The sequence below is a fragment of the Drosophila santomea genome, chromosome X (assembly GCF_016746245.2).
Source record: "Drosophila santomea strain STO CAGO 1482 chromosome X, Prin_Dsan_1.1, whole genome shotgun sequence".
NCBI lineage: Eukaryota > Metazoa > Arthropoda > Insecta > Diptera > Drosophilidae > Drosophila > Drosophila santomea.
In genome coordinates, this window is record NC_053021.2 from 14,359,052 (window position 1) to 14,376,983 (window position 17,932).

The window sequence follows — 17,932 nt, forward strand, 5'->3', positions numbered from 1 at the left end:
CAGCGTAACAGAAAGCAGCGCATGTTAATGCTCATATAAATAAGTTAATAGATCTTAACTTAGTTCAACGAGTATTTTGGTTCGAAAAAGGCAATTTAGCATAGATATTTCAGCGGTGCATTGCTGGGGTGGCTGTTTTAGCCAGAAAAAAGGGTGGGCGGCAAAGGGTTAAGGCTGATGAGCCCGACTTGCGCTCCAACCATGCCGCCCACATTTCTCCAGTAGCCAGTAATGAGGCGGCCAACGCTGCGGGCAACCATAAAAATCTCAGGACCCGAAACCACCCACCCAACCACCTAACTACCCACCCAACCACCCAACCAAACAGCCAACCTCCTTCCACATTTTTTTTTCTCGAGAAAACCCCACTTTTGGTGGCCATTTGGCTGCCGTGAAGCATTTGGCGCAGTGGCGCCTGAAAGCATGCAGCACTTATTGTTTTATTCGCTGCTAGGTGGTCGCTATGGGCTGGGGGGGGGAGGGGTGGTGTGGTGTGGTGTGGGGTTAAGGGTCGTGGGGTTTTAGGCGCTTTAGGGGTGCAGTGGTGCAGCGGTGCGGTGGTGTGGGACACTGTGGTTCTGGAGACTGCTGGCCCAGCATATCCGCTCCACGTCACTTGTGATAATTGCGTGCAACCGGTCGCGCCTTGTGATTGTGACATCGCCTACCTCCCACTTATTTCCGCCCACTCCCACCCACTACCGCCCACTTGCGGTTCTAAGAAACTCAAAAAAATCTGGCCACGCCCCCTGCCAACGCCGCCGCCGCCGCCGCCGCCTTTTTGGCCCACACATTTGAAGCCCCTTTGTGCATATCAGGCAACCGGATCAGGCAGTAGAAAAAGCCAACGTCACACAGAGAACAAAAAAATATACGTAACACAAAGTGAAAACAAAAAAAAAAATGAAAAAAATATTTAAAAAAAAAAAATAAGAAAACCAAAACAAAATGTGCGGAAAAAGGGAAAAAAACTGAAGAAAATTTTGTGAGGCTGGGGGGAGAAAAAAAAGAGATGGAAAGCAAATGCGAAATAAAAATTCATAATTACGTTTACGCCGGTAATTAAAAATTATTGTAATACACACGCAATGCCCAGCAGTCGGTGGACACTTTGGTCTGGCCACGCCCACTGCCCCAGCGCCCACAAAAAAAGAAGAAGAGAAAAAGAACCGCCGCCTGTCATGTGAACGGAATGGTTCGCTGAACAAATCAGGGCCACACTCGCAGTTGCAGAAAATGCCGGCAGGAAGCTGGAAAACGACGACAGCGAAACCTACTGTGGAAAAATCTTGGAGTTTGGGCGGAAAAACTACGTGGAAAATGCAGAAGTGGGGGGAGCAAAAGGGGAGGGAGAAAGCGTCTGCTTGATGACGATGGCGGTAATTACAAGATAAGAACTATTTAAGTGCTCGGTTGGCCAACGGAATTCGCAGGAAATAAAAAGGCCCAAATAATGTCAAGGCGTAAAAATAAATATTCAAGTATATCACTCTTTTTTTTTGGGGGGGGGGGAAAAAGTTTTCATTAGTTTTATTGCCCTAGCAATTAGTAAACACCATCATTAAGAATCACTTATTTTAATATTTTTCGTACGTTTCTTTTGCCTGCTCAATAAAATCAAAAAAATAGAATGACTCTCGTAAAATACATTAATTAAATCATATATTTAATTGATGGCGCGCAAGCGATTGCAGATTGCACAATATGTCGACTGACGAATGTCGAATGCCCATTTGAGCAGCATCAAAGTGAAACCTCAAAAGGCGCCCCCCACCCATACGCCCCTTTTGATACCCTGCAGCGGCACTTAAATTACGCACACATCGTTAAACGCGCGTTTGCAAATTGAACAATATTTGAAAAATTACAGAAGTAAATCGATGGGGCTGGGGTGGCAAAAATGCCAGGGCCATGAAGTGCAAAGCACAAAAAAAAAAAGAGAAAGCAAAAAAAATTGCAAAATTTTTGTATTCCTGCTGCCTTTTATTTTTATTAATGTTGCGCCAGCCGCCGATGGCAAAAAAGCCGCGCACAGCTCGTTAGCAACTTAAGTCGAGCTGTTTGACGACGCCGATATGGAGCTGAATCCAAAGCTATATGTATGTATATGTACATATATGTATATGCTGAGCAATTTTAGAGGGGGAAATCGCAGGGGTGCGGTGGGTGAGTCGTCAAACAAAAGGCAAACGTCAATGCGCCGCCGAATTGGCAACATATTTGCGAACAGCCGCGAGTCGAAAGCGCGAAACGCCCCCCCTCCCAAAATCAGTTACCCCTCCTGTTCCATTCTTACTTTCCTTTTTTTTTTTTTGGCTGCTTCTCAAAAGCCTGTGGCATATGCGAAAAAAATACAGAGAGTTCAGCGCGCTAAGCAGCGTGTTCTGATTTTGCAAAAGCAAACGAAGTGGCGATACCCTGTGCAAGCAAATTCAGCAACCAAAGTCACACAGCATCCTATCCTTTTGAATCACTTGCAACCTGAATCAACTGAAAAACAGCAGTTACATTATCATTATCCTGCCAAGCTTGCATATACCAAGCATACCCGAAAGCATCCTTACAGGGTACATCTTTGCTAGTCTGGCAACAAAAAAAAAAAGAAGCGAAATAAGGCAAACGAAAGCCGCGACATTGACGACGGCACGCCAAAGCCAAGGCCAAAGCAGCAGCCACCTTGCCACCCGCAGCACCACCGACCACCCACTTGCCCCACCCACTTCGACCGCCCCTCCCCCCGCCGCCCCTGGGCTCCATCATCCAACGAACGCGGTACGCGCTGCGTGTTTGATTACCACGCGCGGTTACACGCAAAACAACGCAATTTTCGGCATGCATGCCGCCGCAGCAGCACCACCCAAGCAACCACCCACCCACCTACACACCACCCACCGCCCAACGCCCAACGCCCAACGGCAACCCCAACGCAGTGGCAAGACAAGGTCGAGGGGTCGGGATTTCGGGGGGTGGCGGATTGGGCACCGTTCGATCCGGGGGTCGCGCTCGCTTACAAGAAAAATCGCACAAAATCCCACTTGACAGGCGTAGTTAGCGGGCATCATGCAAATATCAGTCATGATGCCAACAACCGGCGAGGGTTGCTATCAAAGTTGCTGTTCAGCAGGGTGCTTATATGAATATATTTGTTATTTATATATATATGTTATAAGAAGTTAAGTTATGTTTAAAGCAAAGTGCCAATCAATTATTGCTTGCTTTGTGTTAAAGATATTAAGAAAGATATGTATTACTGAAATAGTTAGAACATATAATAATTTTTACAGCAGGGAAATCACAGGAGCTTAAACTTTTACATAGAAAGTTTGAAGAAATAACATTCTTATTTATATTTATATATATATATTATAAGAAGTTAAGTTAGATATATGGTATATTACAGAAATAACTTTCTTATTTATATTTATACATATATATTATAAGAAGTTAAGTTAAGTATATAGTATATTACAGAAATAACTCTCTTATTTATATTTATACATATATATTATAAGAAGTTAAGTTAAGTATATAGTATATTACAGAAATAACTTTCTTATTTATATTTATATATATATATTATAAGAAGTTAAGTTAAGTATATGGTATATTACATAAATAACTCTCTTATTTAAATTTATATATATATATTATAAAAAGTTAAGTTAAGTATATAGCCATGTGGTATTCAATTATTGCTTGTATTATTATTTTAAATATATTAAAAATTACATTACTGCATTAGCTAAAACATGCTCTGTAGTAAATTTCCAGGCACCCCTCGGCGCCTTTTGAAGCTGCTTGTGATATATTGAACATCGGCGACCGAGCAACAAGGACCCAAAAGGACAAGCGACGGGCGACGGGCGATGGGCGACTTTCGCCCCCTTGGCCCGACTGCGGTTAATGGCTTATTTAAAATTGCGGCGCTGGGCGCTGCTTTTTTTGAAAAATTGGCAAACCGCTGGCGAAATTGATACGCGGCAATCAGTGCGCGTTAAGTGGGCGGGGGCTTCGGGGGGGAGTGGCTCCGCGGCCCTAAATCATAATCAGTAAAATGGAAAAAATATAAATAATGAAAATTACGCCAGAGACGAGCCGGCGAGCAGCCAAATTGAAAGTAGAGCTCAGAGGGTTGCCAAAATTGTAAGTAGAACATTCAGGCTGGCAGGGGGAAAAACCGAAAATTTGCATAACCAAAAATCGTCGGGGGGAAATGAGGATTTTCGAGTTGTTTTGAATCAACAGGATGGCATCCAAAGCAAAAAAAAAAAAAAAAATAAAACTCAAATGAAATTAATCTAATAAGGCAACTTTGTTGCCTTGGCTTTTTGTTGTTGGTCCTTTTTTTTTTGTTGGGCCAAGTCAATTTTACAAACCATTGATGCAGAAGATCAAACTTCCGCACAAATGTTGTTAATGAAATATTAATGCGAAAAGGATATGCAATTGACAATTGCCTCTGCCCTTCTTCTCGTTCTGCCCCTCGATTTTTCCCACTCGCATTTCCCAACTCCCCAGCTTTTCCTGTACTTAGTCTCCGGCTTAAAACACAAAGCCGCTCATTTGCATAGGGCTCTTGTGGGGGTGGAGCAGTTTGCTGCCTCTAAATTAAATTACAATTCCGAAACTGCCGCAGATAATGTGAAAAAATCACAGCCATTAATCATGACATCCTCCTGGAAAACTGCAGCCTCAATTGACATTTTCCATTTGCCGGCTGAGGAAACGTCTTATGCAAATTATGTCGACCTACACCCTCCTCTCCATTGGTCTGCACTTAAAAGCATTGATAAATCATAACCACAAAACGCTGAGCAGCAGATTTATTTTCCAAGCGAATTCAAGCTAATTCACGCAACTGAACTGAACTGTTTTTGTTTTTTAAGTTTAACTGCCTTTGCTGGCAATTTAAACTGTGAGGAAACACATTTATTTTGGCGCAGTGTGTCTTGCAAATATCTCATTCAAGCGACTTACAAGACGAGTGAGTATTATGCAAAGTGCTCGCTCGACAAGTGAGAATGCGTTGTGGTAACCGGACAAGAGCTTTAAATAATCCCTTTTCCACTATACTACCACCTACTACCTACTACATACTACCAAATATATATACCACGAAACAATATCACGAAAACAGAGCGCAAATTTTGGTATCGCTCGATCGCAGAAGAGTTTTCGTGATTTTCCAGAAACAAGCGACGCAAAACTAGAAACCACACACTCATGTGGCGGAAAATCGGGGACTGGGATCGATTGCGTGTGTGAGCTAAGCAAACTGTCAATATTTGATGTATGTTAACACCCAGGAGCAGGAAAACAAGGAGCAGGATTCGGCAGGCAGGGGCCATGTGTCAACATGGATGGATGGATGGATGGTTGGTTGCTTGGTTGGTTGGATGAATTTTGGCATATTTTTGCATGTGCACCATTTGGCAGCTGAATGCCAAAATGCCAGCCACAAACATGCGCGCCAGTGGAGCCGCAAAATTTGAAGGGGGAAGTGGTGGCAAATAAGGACTCCACTCGATGCCGCAGCATCCTGGTTCCTGCCAGACGTCTGTCATGTTGTCTGGCTGCCGCAGGAGGCCACATTTCACTGCTATTCAATATGTCAAAATCGTGTCGATAACGTTCAAACAAGCCAAAGTTAGCCGGCGTTCGTGGGTTAAAGGGTATTGGGCAGGGCATTGGGTTAACGTTAACAGGCAGAGTGCGGCAGAATGTGGCAGGCTGACGATGCCGCCATTTGTGGCTGCAAAATGCGGTTGTCGCCAGCGAAAAGAGGAAGCCAGCAGCCAGGACATTTGGTCCGATTCAAGGACACTGGCGCAGAGTGTGTGAAAATTAGCAGGCTTCAATTGCCGTTCCCCAAATATTCAGGCAACAGATCAATTTTTAAGTTCGACATGTTTTCTAGGCTTTGAATTAAATGGTTGCCTAAGTAAATTTCACTCAAATACATATAACCGATTTAAAGTGGCATGCTACTTTCTTCTACAAAAGCGAGGCTCTATACATTCGATTGCACATTTGCTTGCTGCCCAGAGAGGCAGAGAGAAGGGGAGACTTAATTAATCAATTTCAAATCAATTACCACAAATTTGTTACCAATATGCAAAGACATGAATCACCACGAGTATGCCAGACTTGCGGCAAGATAAGGACACATCTCTCAGACGTACTGCAGCCTAATGGGTTAAGAGTGCAGCTGGCTAGAGAGAGGGGGAGGAGGAGGAGGAGGAGGAGGGACTGACTGGTTTGGGCATAAACAAATCTTAGCTGTCAAAAGTGCTCAAAGCCATTGTGCTAATCTCAGAGTTTTGGGCTCTCTGGTCAGACAGTGAGAGGACATGGCCAAAAGCAATTGCAACAATGCAATTGCAATTGCAATTGCAACGGCAACTCTAACGGCATTCAATAAATCACTAAACACTTGAATGACGCTGCCAATGCAACTTGCAACACATTGCACACTGGCAGAAGCAGCAACACCAACACCAACAGCAACACCAACACCAAATGCACAACAGAATTGAGAGGGGGATTTCAACGGAAACGGATGCCAGGATCCAAAAGGCAAGGCAGGCCTCATAATTCAAAATTGAAATTGCAACAATCAATTGCAACAACATGCAACAAATCGCTTGTAGCCTGGTAGCCTAATCACTGCACGTCCATTCAGTGGGGACTTTTGGGGCCAATGTGAAGCTACGCCGCCCCACCCTTTTGGGCTGACATATAAATCTCAGTTGGAGTCGCAGTTGGCAAAGACGATGGTCAGAGAAATGGCAGAGAAAGTGCGGAAGGACATGTGCCACTGGTGGGTTAAGGCACAGGCAAGGTTTGTCGCCTGCAGGGGGTTAAGCGGACAGCGGGTGCGGCAAAGTTCAATTGTTCGAGTCTGTTCGCTTGCAACTTGGAGCTTCGAGCAGAAGATGATGATGAAGGAGCTGCGCTTGGCTTAATTCCATTCGGTTAGCTGATATCTCAAACATACACCCTACACACCTTGCACCGAAAAAGTAACCATAGGGTGTTACTTGGGTTTATGCAATGGGTATTGCCCAGGTTCCCAATGCAAATTGCTCAATTTATAGGCTGACATTTTTTGGCAATTTCCATTTTGCCACACAACTGTGTGAGAACACAGTTGTAAAATAAACTGGATTTTATTTACATTAGTTGTGAACGCAACTAAAACCCATACACCAAGGCCCTCTACTTAGTCGCTTGCCTGCAATTAGTACATTAGATTTACATGACAAAGTGCAAAGAAGTGCAACATTTACTTCGTTTTTGGTTGAGGCGAAGGGCGAATGGCGAATGGCGAGGGGAATGCGTGTGTCGCAGGTGCTTTCCCAATCGGGCGTAGGGTATAATTAGTCCTGCTCTCGGCTGCTAATCTGTGATTTTCCAAATTGTTTCACAAGTGTCATAAATCAATGAAATACCAATAAGTCGTCGTCGTTGTCGTTGTCGTTGTCGTTGTCCTGCTGCTCATCCTGCTGTTTTGCTCCTTCTGTTGCTGCTGCTGCTGCTGTTGCTGCTGCCGTTTGCAATTGTTCGAAAATGCAAATTTCGCAAAAGGATATGCCCATGCATAAATGCTGGGCTGCCGGGCGGGGGGGGCCAAAGAGGCTAAGGGGAGCCACGGAAGGACTCTCAGGACCTCCGGCAACGACAGCAGCCAGAAGCCAGACACGAAGCAAACATATTTCATGCAGTCTCAATTGGAATTCTAAATCAATCAGATTGAGACGACGCCGCCGTCTCCACTCAGCTAACAGCTAACCAGTTCAGTTCTGTGCCGTTGGGCACTGTTGTTACACTGCCAGAAAATTGGGTCAACTTGCCAAAGTCAAATTATACGCAATATTTCATTTATAATATTTATATATGTATATTAATATTAACATTCTATTGAGCATACTATATTAGTATTTTAATGAAGCATGCCCATATTTAAATATGTATATACACTTCATTTCGTGAAGTGTACAAAATTCGTAGGACTCTGTGCATTAAGTAAGACACAAATCATAATCGTATGCGTGGTGGGAGCGGGGGAATTCCGGGCGAAGGAGTGGTTATATCTAGGTGCCAGCTGGGCAAGGATCTGTGGCCTCGTCCTCGTTGCTCGTCCTGTTAGGAAATGCAAAATTTCAAATATGAATTGAACTGATATATTAATGGCCACTTGAGTTGCACTCTCTTCAGATCCTGGGCACGTTTGTCAGCCAAAAGTAACTGCAGCTTCCTGGGGGAAATTTCGCAAAATGCTAAAAGGGATGAGGAGGTTGCTGTTGCTGGTGATATAACCTGCTCGGTGTTGGCATTTATAAATCAAAATTTTGGGCCAACAACCTGCAAACGTACACACGCACACATGCACACACGCACACCGAAGGACATTCTGCAGCCGTGTATCTTTGTATCTGTGCTTGTGTAATTGCCAGGACCTGGACTGCATCCTGTTTTGGTGTGGAGGCTTGGGGTTTTGGGGTTCTGGGGCTCTCGGTTTTCAGGGGGAAAGGGGAGGTGTGCCACAATTGCAGCAACTTATCTCTCGCCTGCCCATATAAATAATGACAAGCACGACGACAAATAATAACCAAACGCACACAGGACATGCCGCAGGACAATAGGCCTGGGAGAAAAATAGGGTCGAGGTAAGGACAACGAGGACACCACTGTCTGTGAGTGAGTGTGCATAATATGAAAATTTATGTGCGGAAAGGATTGAAAATAAATTTATGAATTATATTGGTTAGAAAATTGCATCTACTCAAGGATATCCTTAATGTCTCCAGGATATGCATGTGTTCAGCTAGGCTTGCTCATTGTTTTTGGGGGCTATCTGTTACATTCAACAATGTCCTGATTCAATTTATTGTTTGTTTGATTTGCATTCTAACCGGAGACGGACACGGGAGACAATCGCCAGATTTGCGCCTATATATGTATATTCCGTTATACTTGTATATATATATGTAGATATATAAAGTCCTGCGTCCTTTGTGCCATTTGATTAGCGATAACAGCAGCAATTTGCGGCGAAAGTGCTTTTCGAATTATCATTGACAAAAGTAAGAAACCTAAAAAGTAACACACGCAGCCAGGCTTATCGTAAAAATCCAATAAAAGTGGGCCACAGAATTCGGTTTGGGGACTTTTATGATTTTTGTTCCCCTGTTCCTGCTGACATTTGGTAGTTTATGACTGGATTTGGTTTCGATACACAGAGAATAATTCAGTAACACGTTGTAACTTTTTTTATATATAATAATTAAACACTTAATTATCGCTAGAGTATCTGCGATTTAATTCTTTTAAGTATTAAATAGGGATTTAAGTTTTTTGTTTCAAATACATATTTATGACTGGCGGAACGAGGTTTTTTTTTTCGCAGTGTTGCAAATATGTCAAAGTTCAGTAGCCGCCTTCGATGGGGGATTTTGAGTAAGGTAAAAGGAACTGGCCATAAAACTTTCCCGACACGTTTATGCCTATCTGCGCAGTGGATCTGAAATCTCAATGCCAATCCAAATATATATCCACATATCCACATATCCCACATTCTGTGGCAGTTCATCAAATGCTCGACGACAAGTCACGAGTGCTGCAATCTGAAGTGGCTTATGGCATTAGTTATTAGTCGGGGGTGGTTGGTATATCTGCTCATAAGGAAGATACTCGTACATTTCATTAGTTAGACATCACAGGCGCTTTTTACTGAGACGTGTTCGACTATGTGTTCAAAATAAATAAGATATTGGTGCATTTGGTACAGGAGCAGAGACAAAAGGCGGTGTTTAAATATTAAAAATGCATAGTTACTGAAGAAGAAAAAACCCAAATTATTTTAAAGCGTTGCAGTAGTCAGTCGTACCAAAAAATGCCATTTTAATTGACTTGGGAATAAACAATATATAGAATTAAGCACATTTGAACTGCAACCGATCCACAATTCCGCAGTTGTCTGATCGAAAACGAGAGAGAAAAAAAAAGAGCTCCAGTGCACATGATAATTGCAGACGAGTTGAAATAATGTTATTACAAAATCAACACCTCAATTAGATATTTAATATGTGACACACCAATTACGTAAGCAATTACACAAATACACACACTCTTCATAAACAATTGGTGGCCCCATAAAAGCGACGTTTTCGAGGCCAATGCCAACCATTCCACATCAAGATGCGTTTCTATCTGCTCTTCTTTTTGGCCCTGAGCTGCTGCCTGCTGGTGAGTTGAGCACTAGCACCCGATAACATTGCAGTTTGCGGATATTTGCACAAATATTCATGCGATTTGTATCTGTAGCACTTCTCCGTGGCTGGCGTGAATTTGGTGCGCGGACTGGAGGCTGGCGGTCATCATCGCAACTCCACGGGCGCACCACCACCACGTGGTGCTCCTCCACCACCTCGAACCACCACCGCCAGCTCCACGGGCTAAATGGATGGGAAACACAGCAGGAGGCAGGAGAAAACTGACCAAAGCCCATTGACGGACCATTGAAATGAACCCTAGCTTTTTATAATCCTTCACCTTCAAAATAAAGAAAATCGATTGCAGCAAAGAAAGCTAAATCTATTTTAATTCATATTTTATCAGTAGTGTAGAGCACTTTATGAACTTGTAATAATTGGTTATATACCTACCTTAACTCATTTAAAGCTACCGAAATGAAAGCACTGAAATATGAAATTCTGAGTGGATTCATTTATTATTAGAAATCGCTCTGCTTTTGTGCGACTTTCATTATTGATATCTAACGTCTATAGCCATTGAGCGGACTTCCCGCCACGAAGCGATTGAAATCGGCATTAATTTGACAAAAGTTCAGCGACAAAAAATGAAATTAAAGCTATCTGATGTTGGACAGAAAATACAGTATACATTTACTGGCCATAGGCCAGTTCAAATGGCCCATGGTCAGAGGTGAGACTGCAATTTGCGATCGCATTTGTTGATACAACATTTTCCAATTGTCCGTCGTCATTGTGGCCAATTGAATGGCGGGCTGCAAGAAAAGCGAGCTATAAAACTATAAAAATGAATGGAATCGCCGTGAAACACGATCAGTTGTTTGGCCGACTTCTCACACCGAGTAACACGATGAGGCAATCCATGAAGTACATATTCGCATTATTGATTGCCCTGGAGATGTTGACCCTTGGCGACACGGCGCCCATTGGTGAGCATCCGGATCATGCCGGTTGCATAAGGATTACAGTCATCAAGCGACCTTTGGCCACCACCACGACGACAACAACAACGACCACGACCACCACAACCACAACAACCAGAGCAACCACTGCGGCCACTGGTTAAGAAAGGATTAATCCGCATTCAACATAAGCAATTTTCACTGGATAACTGCAGTGATCAATTCCATATATATTCTCCGGTTTATCGGTTTAAATCAAATTACTTAAAATCCAATAAGCTTGTGAAATACAATACTTTTTCCAAAGGATAATCTTTAGTTTGCGCTATTGAAAACATTGTAAAGCCAACTTCAACATCCCGTCCACATATTTTTGAAATAGAAAAGGCATCCGAAATCATTGCATACTTTGCGGCAGACACACGAAATGCAATTTCAGCCACGCCCACTCCCCAAGGTGATGTAAAATGGGCTAAAAAGGCTGTGAAAGGCCACCGCACAATGCACAAACGAAGCTGCCGAATATAATTAAATATTTTATCGCATAAAAGTGCCAAAAATGAAACGACAACAAGAAAATAAGCAGCCGGCATGCGTTTTTCCATCTGGCTCCTCTGACCATTGTGCTTCGTGTGCACTGCAAAAAAAAAATAGCCTGTTAATAATGTGAAACGGAATATGGCAATTTCGAAACAGATTATTCAAATAAATTTTATTGAAATAATGCCACTTTAATAATTGAAATAATAATCTCCTTTAAGCCAACTAAAGAACGAAGATGATTTGAAAACTAGATTTATTTTAAGAGAAAACTTTTTTCCGTGCTTTTTTGGCCATGTGTGCGGTGCACAGGTGGAGAGCACCCCCTGCTCCACCGTAACTGCCTTTGGAGCTCTTCTAATTCTGTAAGCTGACATTGTTTTTGGCAGGCAAAAGATTGAGTGAGGGAACTGGTGGAGGGGAATGGGGTTTGTTGGAGGAACACATGTTCCCCGCAAACAATAAACCCGCAGCTCGGCTTCCCTCTTTTTCGACCACTGCATTTCTTGGGTCTTTTTTAGATGAAATCTTTTGGTCAACAACAACAACAACATCAGTGAGCCATTGTTCTCGCCTTCCATGTTGTAGTGGCTGCCTTTTTTCGACAATTTCCATATGAATTTTAATTATAATTTTTCTATGCTCATTTTCATGAAAACAATCAAAAATGACTTTTGTGCCGTTTGTTGCTTGAGGGGTTAAGAGCGGTGTTCACAGGGGCTAAGAGGGGGTTAAAAAGGGGTAAAAGAGGGTTAAGGAGCTTGAGGTGGGCCCGTTGCAAATTGTCACTAGCATTTATATGGCCAACAGGCATCTGAAAATTAGAAAACGGAACTACACACGCGAAGGCTTTGTTTTCTGCAAATTTGCATGGTTAGTTATAATACCGCATAGTTAAAATACCCTATAATTTCGAAATATAGTTTAAAATTTAACCAATTATATATATTTTATAATATATATTTGCAAACAGTGCTAAAAGGTTTTACCAAACAATTAAACTCACTAATTATTACCATTATATTTTGGATTATATTTATGATCATGTTTGATAATAACTCAGGTTTCGAATTCAAATGGCATGACTTTATTCAAACCAAAAGGATAATGAATGCGAAATTGGGCTGAGGCTGTGGGCAGTGAGCAAATTATGTTTGAGCATAAAAAGTAACACAAAAGCAACACGGCGACATAAACAAGTTAACAGAGCGCAGAGTTGTTGGCTTTTGTAGTTGGCAGTTTGGCACGTTAGCGCTGCCAGCTTCCGTTTCCTGCCGTGGCCAAAAAACAATCCGCCCATATGACAACTGTCGCTGTGCACCCCCTTCCACCCTTTCCCCCTATGTTAACCCCTTTGCCCCCAGCCGCGTAAGCCTTAACCCATAACCCCTGTCACTGGCCATGCATACAGCATAGTTTTTGAATATGCCGCGAGGTGGCGCACCTGTGTCATCCACGCTTTTGTCCAGATTTTCCAAAAAAAAAAAAACAAAAAACAAAAAAACAAAGAAAAACCCACACAGTCCGGAAACTGTCATTATGCATTCTGATGATATTTTCGCCGCCGTCTCTGCGCTTTGTACCAAAATTATTTTTGTAGACGGCTAATTAAGAGACAAAAATTCAAGGGAAGCGTGTGTGTGTTTTACCTGCACTCGTAGATTGTATATGTATGTGCACATACAGCATATGTCGTCTTCATCATCGATAAAAGTTTTTCGAGGAGCAAGTGAGTGAGTAAGTAAGTACGTAGATGAAGGAGTTGCACAGCAGCAGACTGACTGAGGCAAAAACTAATTTCGCAAACATTTGTCAGCTCATTAACAATTCAATTTGCTGCATAAACGACCTAAGCATACAAATAAAGATGTGGGGGCTATGTGACCCAAAACGGAAAATAGTTGGCTACCCCCAACCCACCTCCTCCAACTCGGATGCAGACTGACCAAGCGACCGAGCGACCACACATGAAAAGCAGTAAATATTCAATTAACGGCACAGGGTAAAACTAATGTGAAAACGGAACCCTTTGGGTTAGCCACACCCCCACACCCCCACAACCGCCCCTTGTTGGGTGGGTGTTGGGGGTTCACCCACAACCCACTTGACCTTGGCCAGACAGAGTTCACTGCCCAATCACTTGTGCCTGCCACTTGAAAGCGGAACGGCACGAAACCCTCACTTGCAACAGGGGCTCTCTGATTCTGGCCCTTTTGATACCCGCCACTCGTCGAGTTAAGGGGTATGCTGGATTCGTTGGAAACTATGCATATGCACGAGTTGAAGGAGGCCCTATAAAGAATATATATACTTGACCTGTGATCGCTGTGATCTCTGTGTTCTCTGTGTTCTTTGTGATCTCTGTGTTCTCTGTGATCTCTGTAGTGCCGAAAATACTTTAAGCACTTGTGCAGCAGCGCAGCAATTAGAGTATGAAAATCTTCGACTTTGTAATCAGCAATTTGTGGCCCGCACTTTGTTTTTTCCTGCTTGTGATTTTCCGTCTATTTGGGCAGCCGGCGTTTTGATTTGTCGGTTCGGGTTATATGTACCCACATCCGCTCCTTTCTACATTTTGACCATTTTTCGAGTCCTGGCCCCATAACTGCGGGCATTTTTCTAATTACAGGGCACAGGGCAGCAGCTGAGGAAATTGCTTTGAACCCATTTCGCACAGGACACAGGAGCCGAAATAATTATGAATTGTGTTTTATTTTAAATATTTGCTAAGCTACCGAAAGGAACTTTGCCACAATGTTGCCGGTCAGCACCAAACTCCATTCTCCATTGAACCATCTCCTTGATTCGCCATAGAAATTCCCTTCACGTCTTCGTCTCCTGTTTGTGGCTGGACTTTCGACCCGGATCTGGTATCTGCGATCGGCGATGACGACGTCGCTCCAGCCAGCGCCTCACGAATGGAGTGAGCAGACGTGTATCCACTGCATCCAAGTCCGTTTCCCGGAGCAGCAGACTCGTGGCCAGTGCCACTAGAATCGTCACCAAAGCGCCAAAGAGCGTGAAATACAAATACGATATTCGATACAGCTGGAAAGGCGCACTGGTACTGGAACTGGATTTAAGTTGAGGAAATTGATGAGTAAATATTCTATAGATAATTGCTCACCTGATGGCGCCATCTAGTGGCAGGCTGGCGAACTCGCGTGGCTCGCCGGCGAATGTGTAATTGCAGCCCATCGTCGAATATGGCTTCCTCTTATAAACGAGATCCCCAGTGACCAGATCCCGCTGCGCACTGACACACATCCAGGCCATGACGATGAGCGAACTGAAGCCACCGAGCAGGGCGCCCTTGGAATTAACCCATGGCAACATAACACCGGCGGTAAAGATGCCCAAAAGTGGACCATTCGCCACCGACGAAAGCGTAATGGTCAGCTGCAAGACGGCGCCCAATTTCTCAACGGCAAACACAAGTGCCACGAATATAATGCCAAACACAACGACCACGCTGCGCATCACAAAGGCGGTTTGTCCTTCGGTCAGTGGACGCTTTCTAAAGGTCTTCACGAAATCCTCCAGCACGACGGCGGATAGAGAGTTCAAGCCCGTTGATAGCGATGACAATGCGGCACTGAAAACACCGGCCACAAATACACCCGGCAAACCCGGATATGAGCCCAAAGTTTCCATGACCAGCAGCGGCAGAAGTTGATCATTTCGCTGGGCCAGCTTCGTTTCCAAAGGATCGCACTGCGAGTACGTGGCATAGATGAGGAGACCCGTATAGCCGCAGATCATCAGGAAGGCCAAAACACCAGCGATAAATGTCCAAATGGCAATGCGTGCATCTCGCAGCGTGGGCAGCGATAAATAACGCTGTATCATATTCTGACTAATGGCATTCGACTTCAGCCAGTGGGCTACACCGCCCAAAACCAGCGAATAGAACGTATACCGCTCACTCAGATCCCCACTAAAGTTGGGCACTTCCAGTCGCGCCGTTTCCTGCGCCCGCTGCCACACAACCGCAGGTCCACCAATGTCCAGTGTTCCCTTGATCAGCACCAAGGCCATGGCGCCAAACATGATCAACGTTTGGATGACGTCCGTCCAAACCACCGCCTTCAGTCCGCCGATGCAGGTGTAGAAAATGCACACCACACACACAATGGGCGTCACTATGTGTATGTTAACGCCAGTGGCCTGATTGAAAGCTATGGCCGGCACGTAAATCACAATTGGCAGCCAAAGTAGCTAAGTAATCGAAACAAAAAAAAAAAAAGAAATAAATTATTAGAGCAAGTGTAAGTATAATAGATATTAACCCACCGAAGCCACAATGAACATGACGGAGCCGAAAAGCCTTAAGCTTCTGTTATAACGCTGCTCCAAGTACTGCAACAAAATATATCAAATCAAATATCATATCAAATTAATGTATAATTTAAGTTAGGTAAATAGCTTACCTTATAGGTTGATATCAAATTGAGTTCGTGGAAGACGGGCAGAAAGAAATAGTACATGCAAAAGCCCATCAAAACCAGCGATCCCATGATATACATGTACTGAGCTCCATAGAGATACACCTCTGTGGGCGTGCCCAAAAGCGTGATGCCAGATATAAAGCTGCAAAAAAAAAACATAAAATTTAATCTTAATTAGCACATAAAAACGAATTATTTAAATAGTATTTCTTGGGCCTTGACCTTAAAACGATCCGCCATCAGCTGTAGATCAAAGTGCGAGATCAAAGTGCGTTTTATGCAATTCAATTAGCACCAATGTCGTCGCAATTCTCTCTGGTCTCCAAGTCAAGTTGCCATATATTCTTAGTTCTTACTTGGTGATGGGGTAGTTGGGGTATTTGGGGTTTGGGATTTGGTGTTTGGGGTTCGGGGTTTGGGGAAGGGGAAGGTGAAGTGGGGAAGTGGACCCGTCGTCGTAGTCGCCAATTGAGCGTCGCCAATTTGAGTGCCCTGCATATGCGGGTAGCTCGAATTGCCCGCGAACGTGGAAGCCAATTATTAATTATGAAACATTTTGATTTGGTGCGTTGATAGGAGCGAGCTGTGCAAGTATGCTAAAAATAAGCAACGTACTAAAACGGCTCGAAAACTGGAGCAAACTACAGACCTACCTACACTATGTCGGCATTTTTCTGTACTTTTTCCTGTAGCTTGTTAGTTGCGAAGCAAAAGGGGTTTTTCGTGGAACTTTGATTAATTCCATCTTATCTCAGGCACATTAAGCACTTAGCAGTGAGAGGGGGGGAAAATGGGGCTTTTCATCTCGACTTTATAATATACTCAGCAAGTGGCTGTAGTAGAAAGAATTCTTCCTAATTAAGTTGGTTTGTGTCACAATTTTTATAGTTTCCTTAAGCGTTTGTATCATTTTGTTTTTGGATTTAACATATAAGGTACTTAAATATAGTACTTATTTGAGTTGGTTTAATGCTGGGATTTGTTGCCCAAAAGTGTGCTATGCTGTTCATTTGAAAAGAAGTTAAAGGAGAAGATTTTGAAGCTATGCCTCACCTGGATATCAGTGACATGGTGATGGGAAAGATCTTCATCTGCCTGCCGCCCACCAAATACGAGGCAGCACTAGTGGCCGCCTCCTCTTCGCCGAAGGACTTCTTTTTCCTGGACTCGCCACGCAGTTGCAGGCAGAAGTAAATGCCAATCACGGCACAAATGGCCAACATCAGGCAAAAGACCACATAATCCGGCCATCCAAAGCTCTGCAGGCTGGCTCTCAGCTCCTCCACGTGCATTTTCCCGGCACTTCACTTCACTTGCTTGCTCACTCAAAACAACAACAACAAAAAAAAAAAGTGATAAAAAATGGGGAAAAAAATGGAGAGCGATCGCACCGCTCGGAGGCACGCATCAGAGGTGACTGCTGGGTTATGGTTCGGATTTCAGAGCCCAGAGCCCAGATTCCAGATTTCAGATTCCAGATCCCAGATCCCAGATCCCAGAATCCAGATCACAGTGGCAGATGGCAGATGACAGTGCAATTGAGCTGTTGCCACACAGCAAACACAAAAAAAAACTATTATTGTTTTATATTTTTATTAATGATATTATGACATACACACACTCAACCGACCGGCGAGCTCGTCGTCACTTTTCGCGTGGCAGCTGCGCTGGCGACTAAAACTTTGCCTGGATCTGGTTCACAACAGCTGACTGGCCAGCTGATTTCGCCACAACACCACCACCACCACCCACCTCAATGGTCTGCAGA

General features: G+C 43.7%; 3 protein-coding genes across 4 annotated transcripts; 2 read left to right on the forward strand and 1 right to left on the reverse strand.

Moving 5' to 3' along the window:
* Positions 1-10,185: 10,185 nt before the first annotated feature.
* Positions 10,186-10,589, forward strand: LOC120456164. The gene is made up of 2 exons (XM_039642809.1): positions 10,186-10,248; positions 10,327-10,589. Exons 1-2 carry the CDS (start codon positions 10,201-10,203, stop codon positions 10,459-10,461), a joined length of 183 nt encoding a protein of 60 aa, XP_039498743.1. The 5' UTR covers positions 10,186-10,200; the 3' UTR covers positions 10,462-10,589.
* Positions 10,590-11,106: 517 nt separating this feature from the next.
* LOC120456649 (fe-S cluster assembly protein DRE2) lies at positions 11,107-11,361 on the forward strand. The gene has a single exon (XM_039643577.1). The coding sequence runs from the start codon at positions 11,125-11,127 to the stop codon at positions 11,338-11,340; it is 216 nt and encodes a 71-aa protein (XP_039499511.1). The 5' UTR covers positions 11,107-11,124; the 3' UTR covers positions 11,341-11,361.
* A 3,068-nt stretch (positions 11,362-14,429) lies between these two features.
* On the reverse strand, positions 14,430-17,508 carry LOC120456921 (sodium-coupled monocarboxylate transporter 1). 2 transcript variants are annotated; one of them, XM_039644061.2, is made up of 5 exons: positions 17,218-17,508; positions 16,147-16,306; positions 16,010-16,075; positions 14,844-15,934; positions 14,430-14,783 (listed from the first exon to the last, which is right to left on the reverse strand). In XM_039644061.2, exons 1-5 carry the CDS (start codon positions 17,454-17,456, stop codon positions 14,540-14,542), a joined length of 1,800 nt encoding a protein of 599 aa, XP_039499995.1. In that variant the 5' UTR covers positions 17,457-17,508; the 3' UTR covers positions 14,430-14,539. The 2 variants fall into 2 exon arrangements, with proteins under 2 accessions (XP_039499995.1, XP_039499993.1); XM_039644059.2 differs by having other exon boundaries at positions 14,430-14,789.
* Between the last annotated feature and the right edge of the window lie 424 nt (positions 17,509-17,932).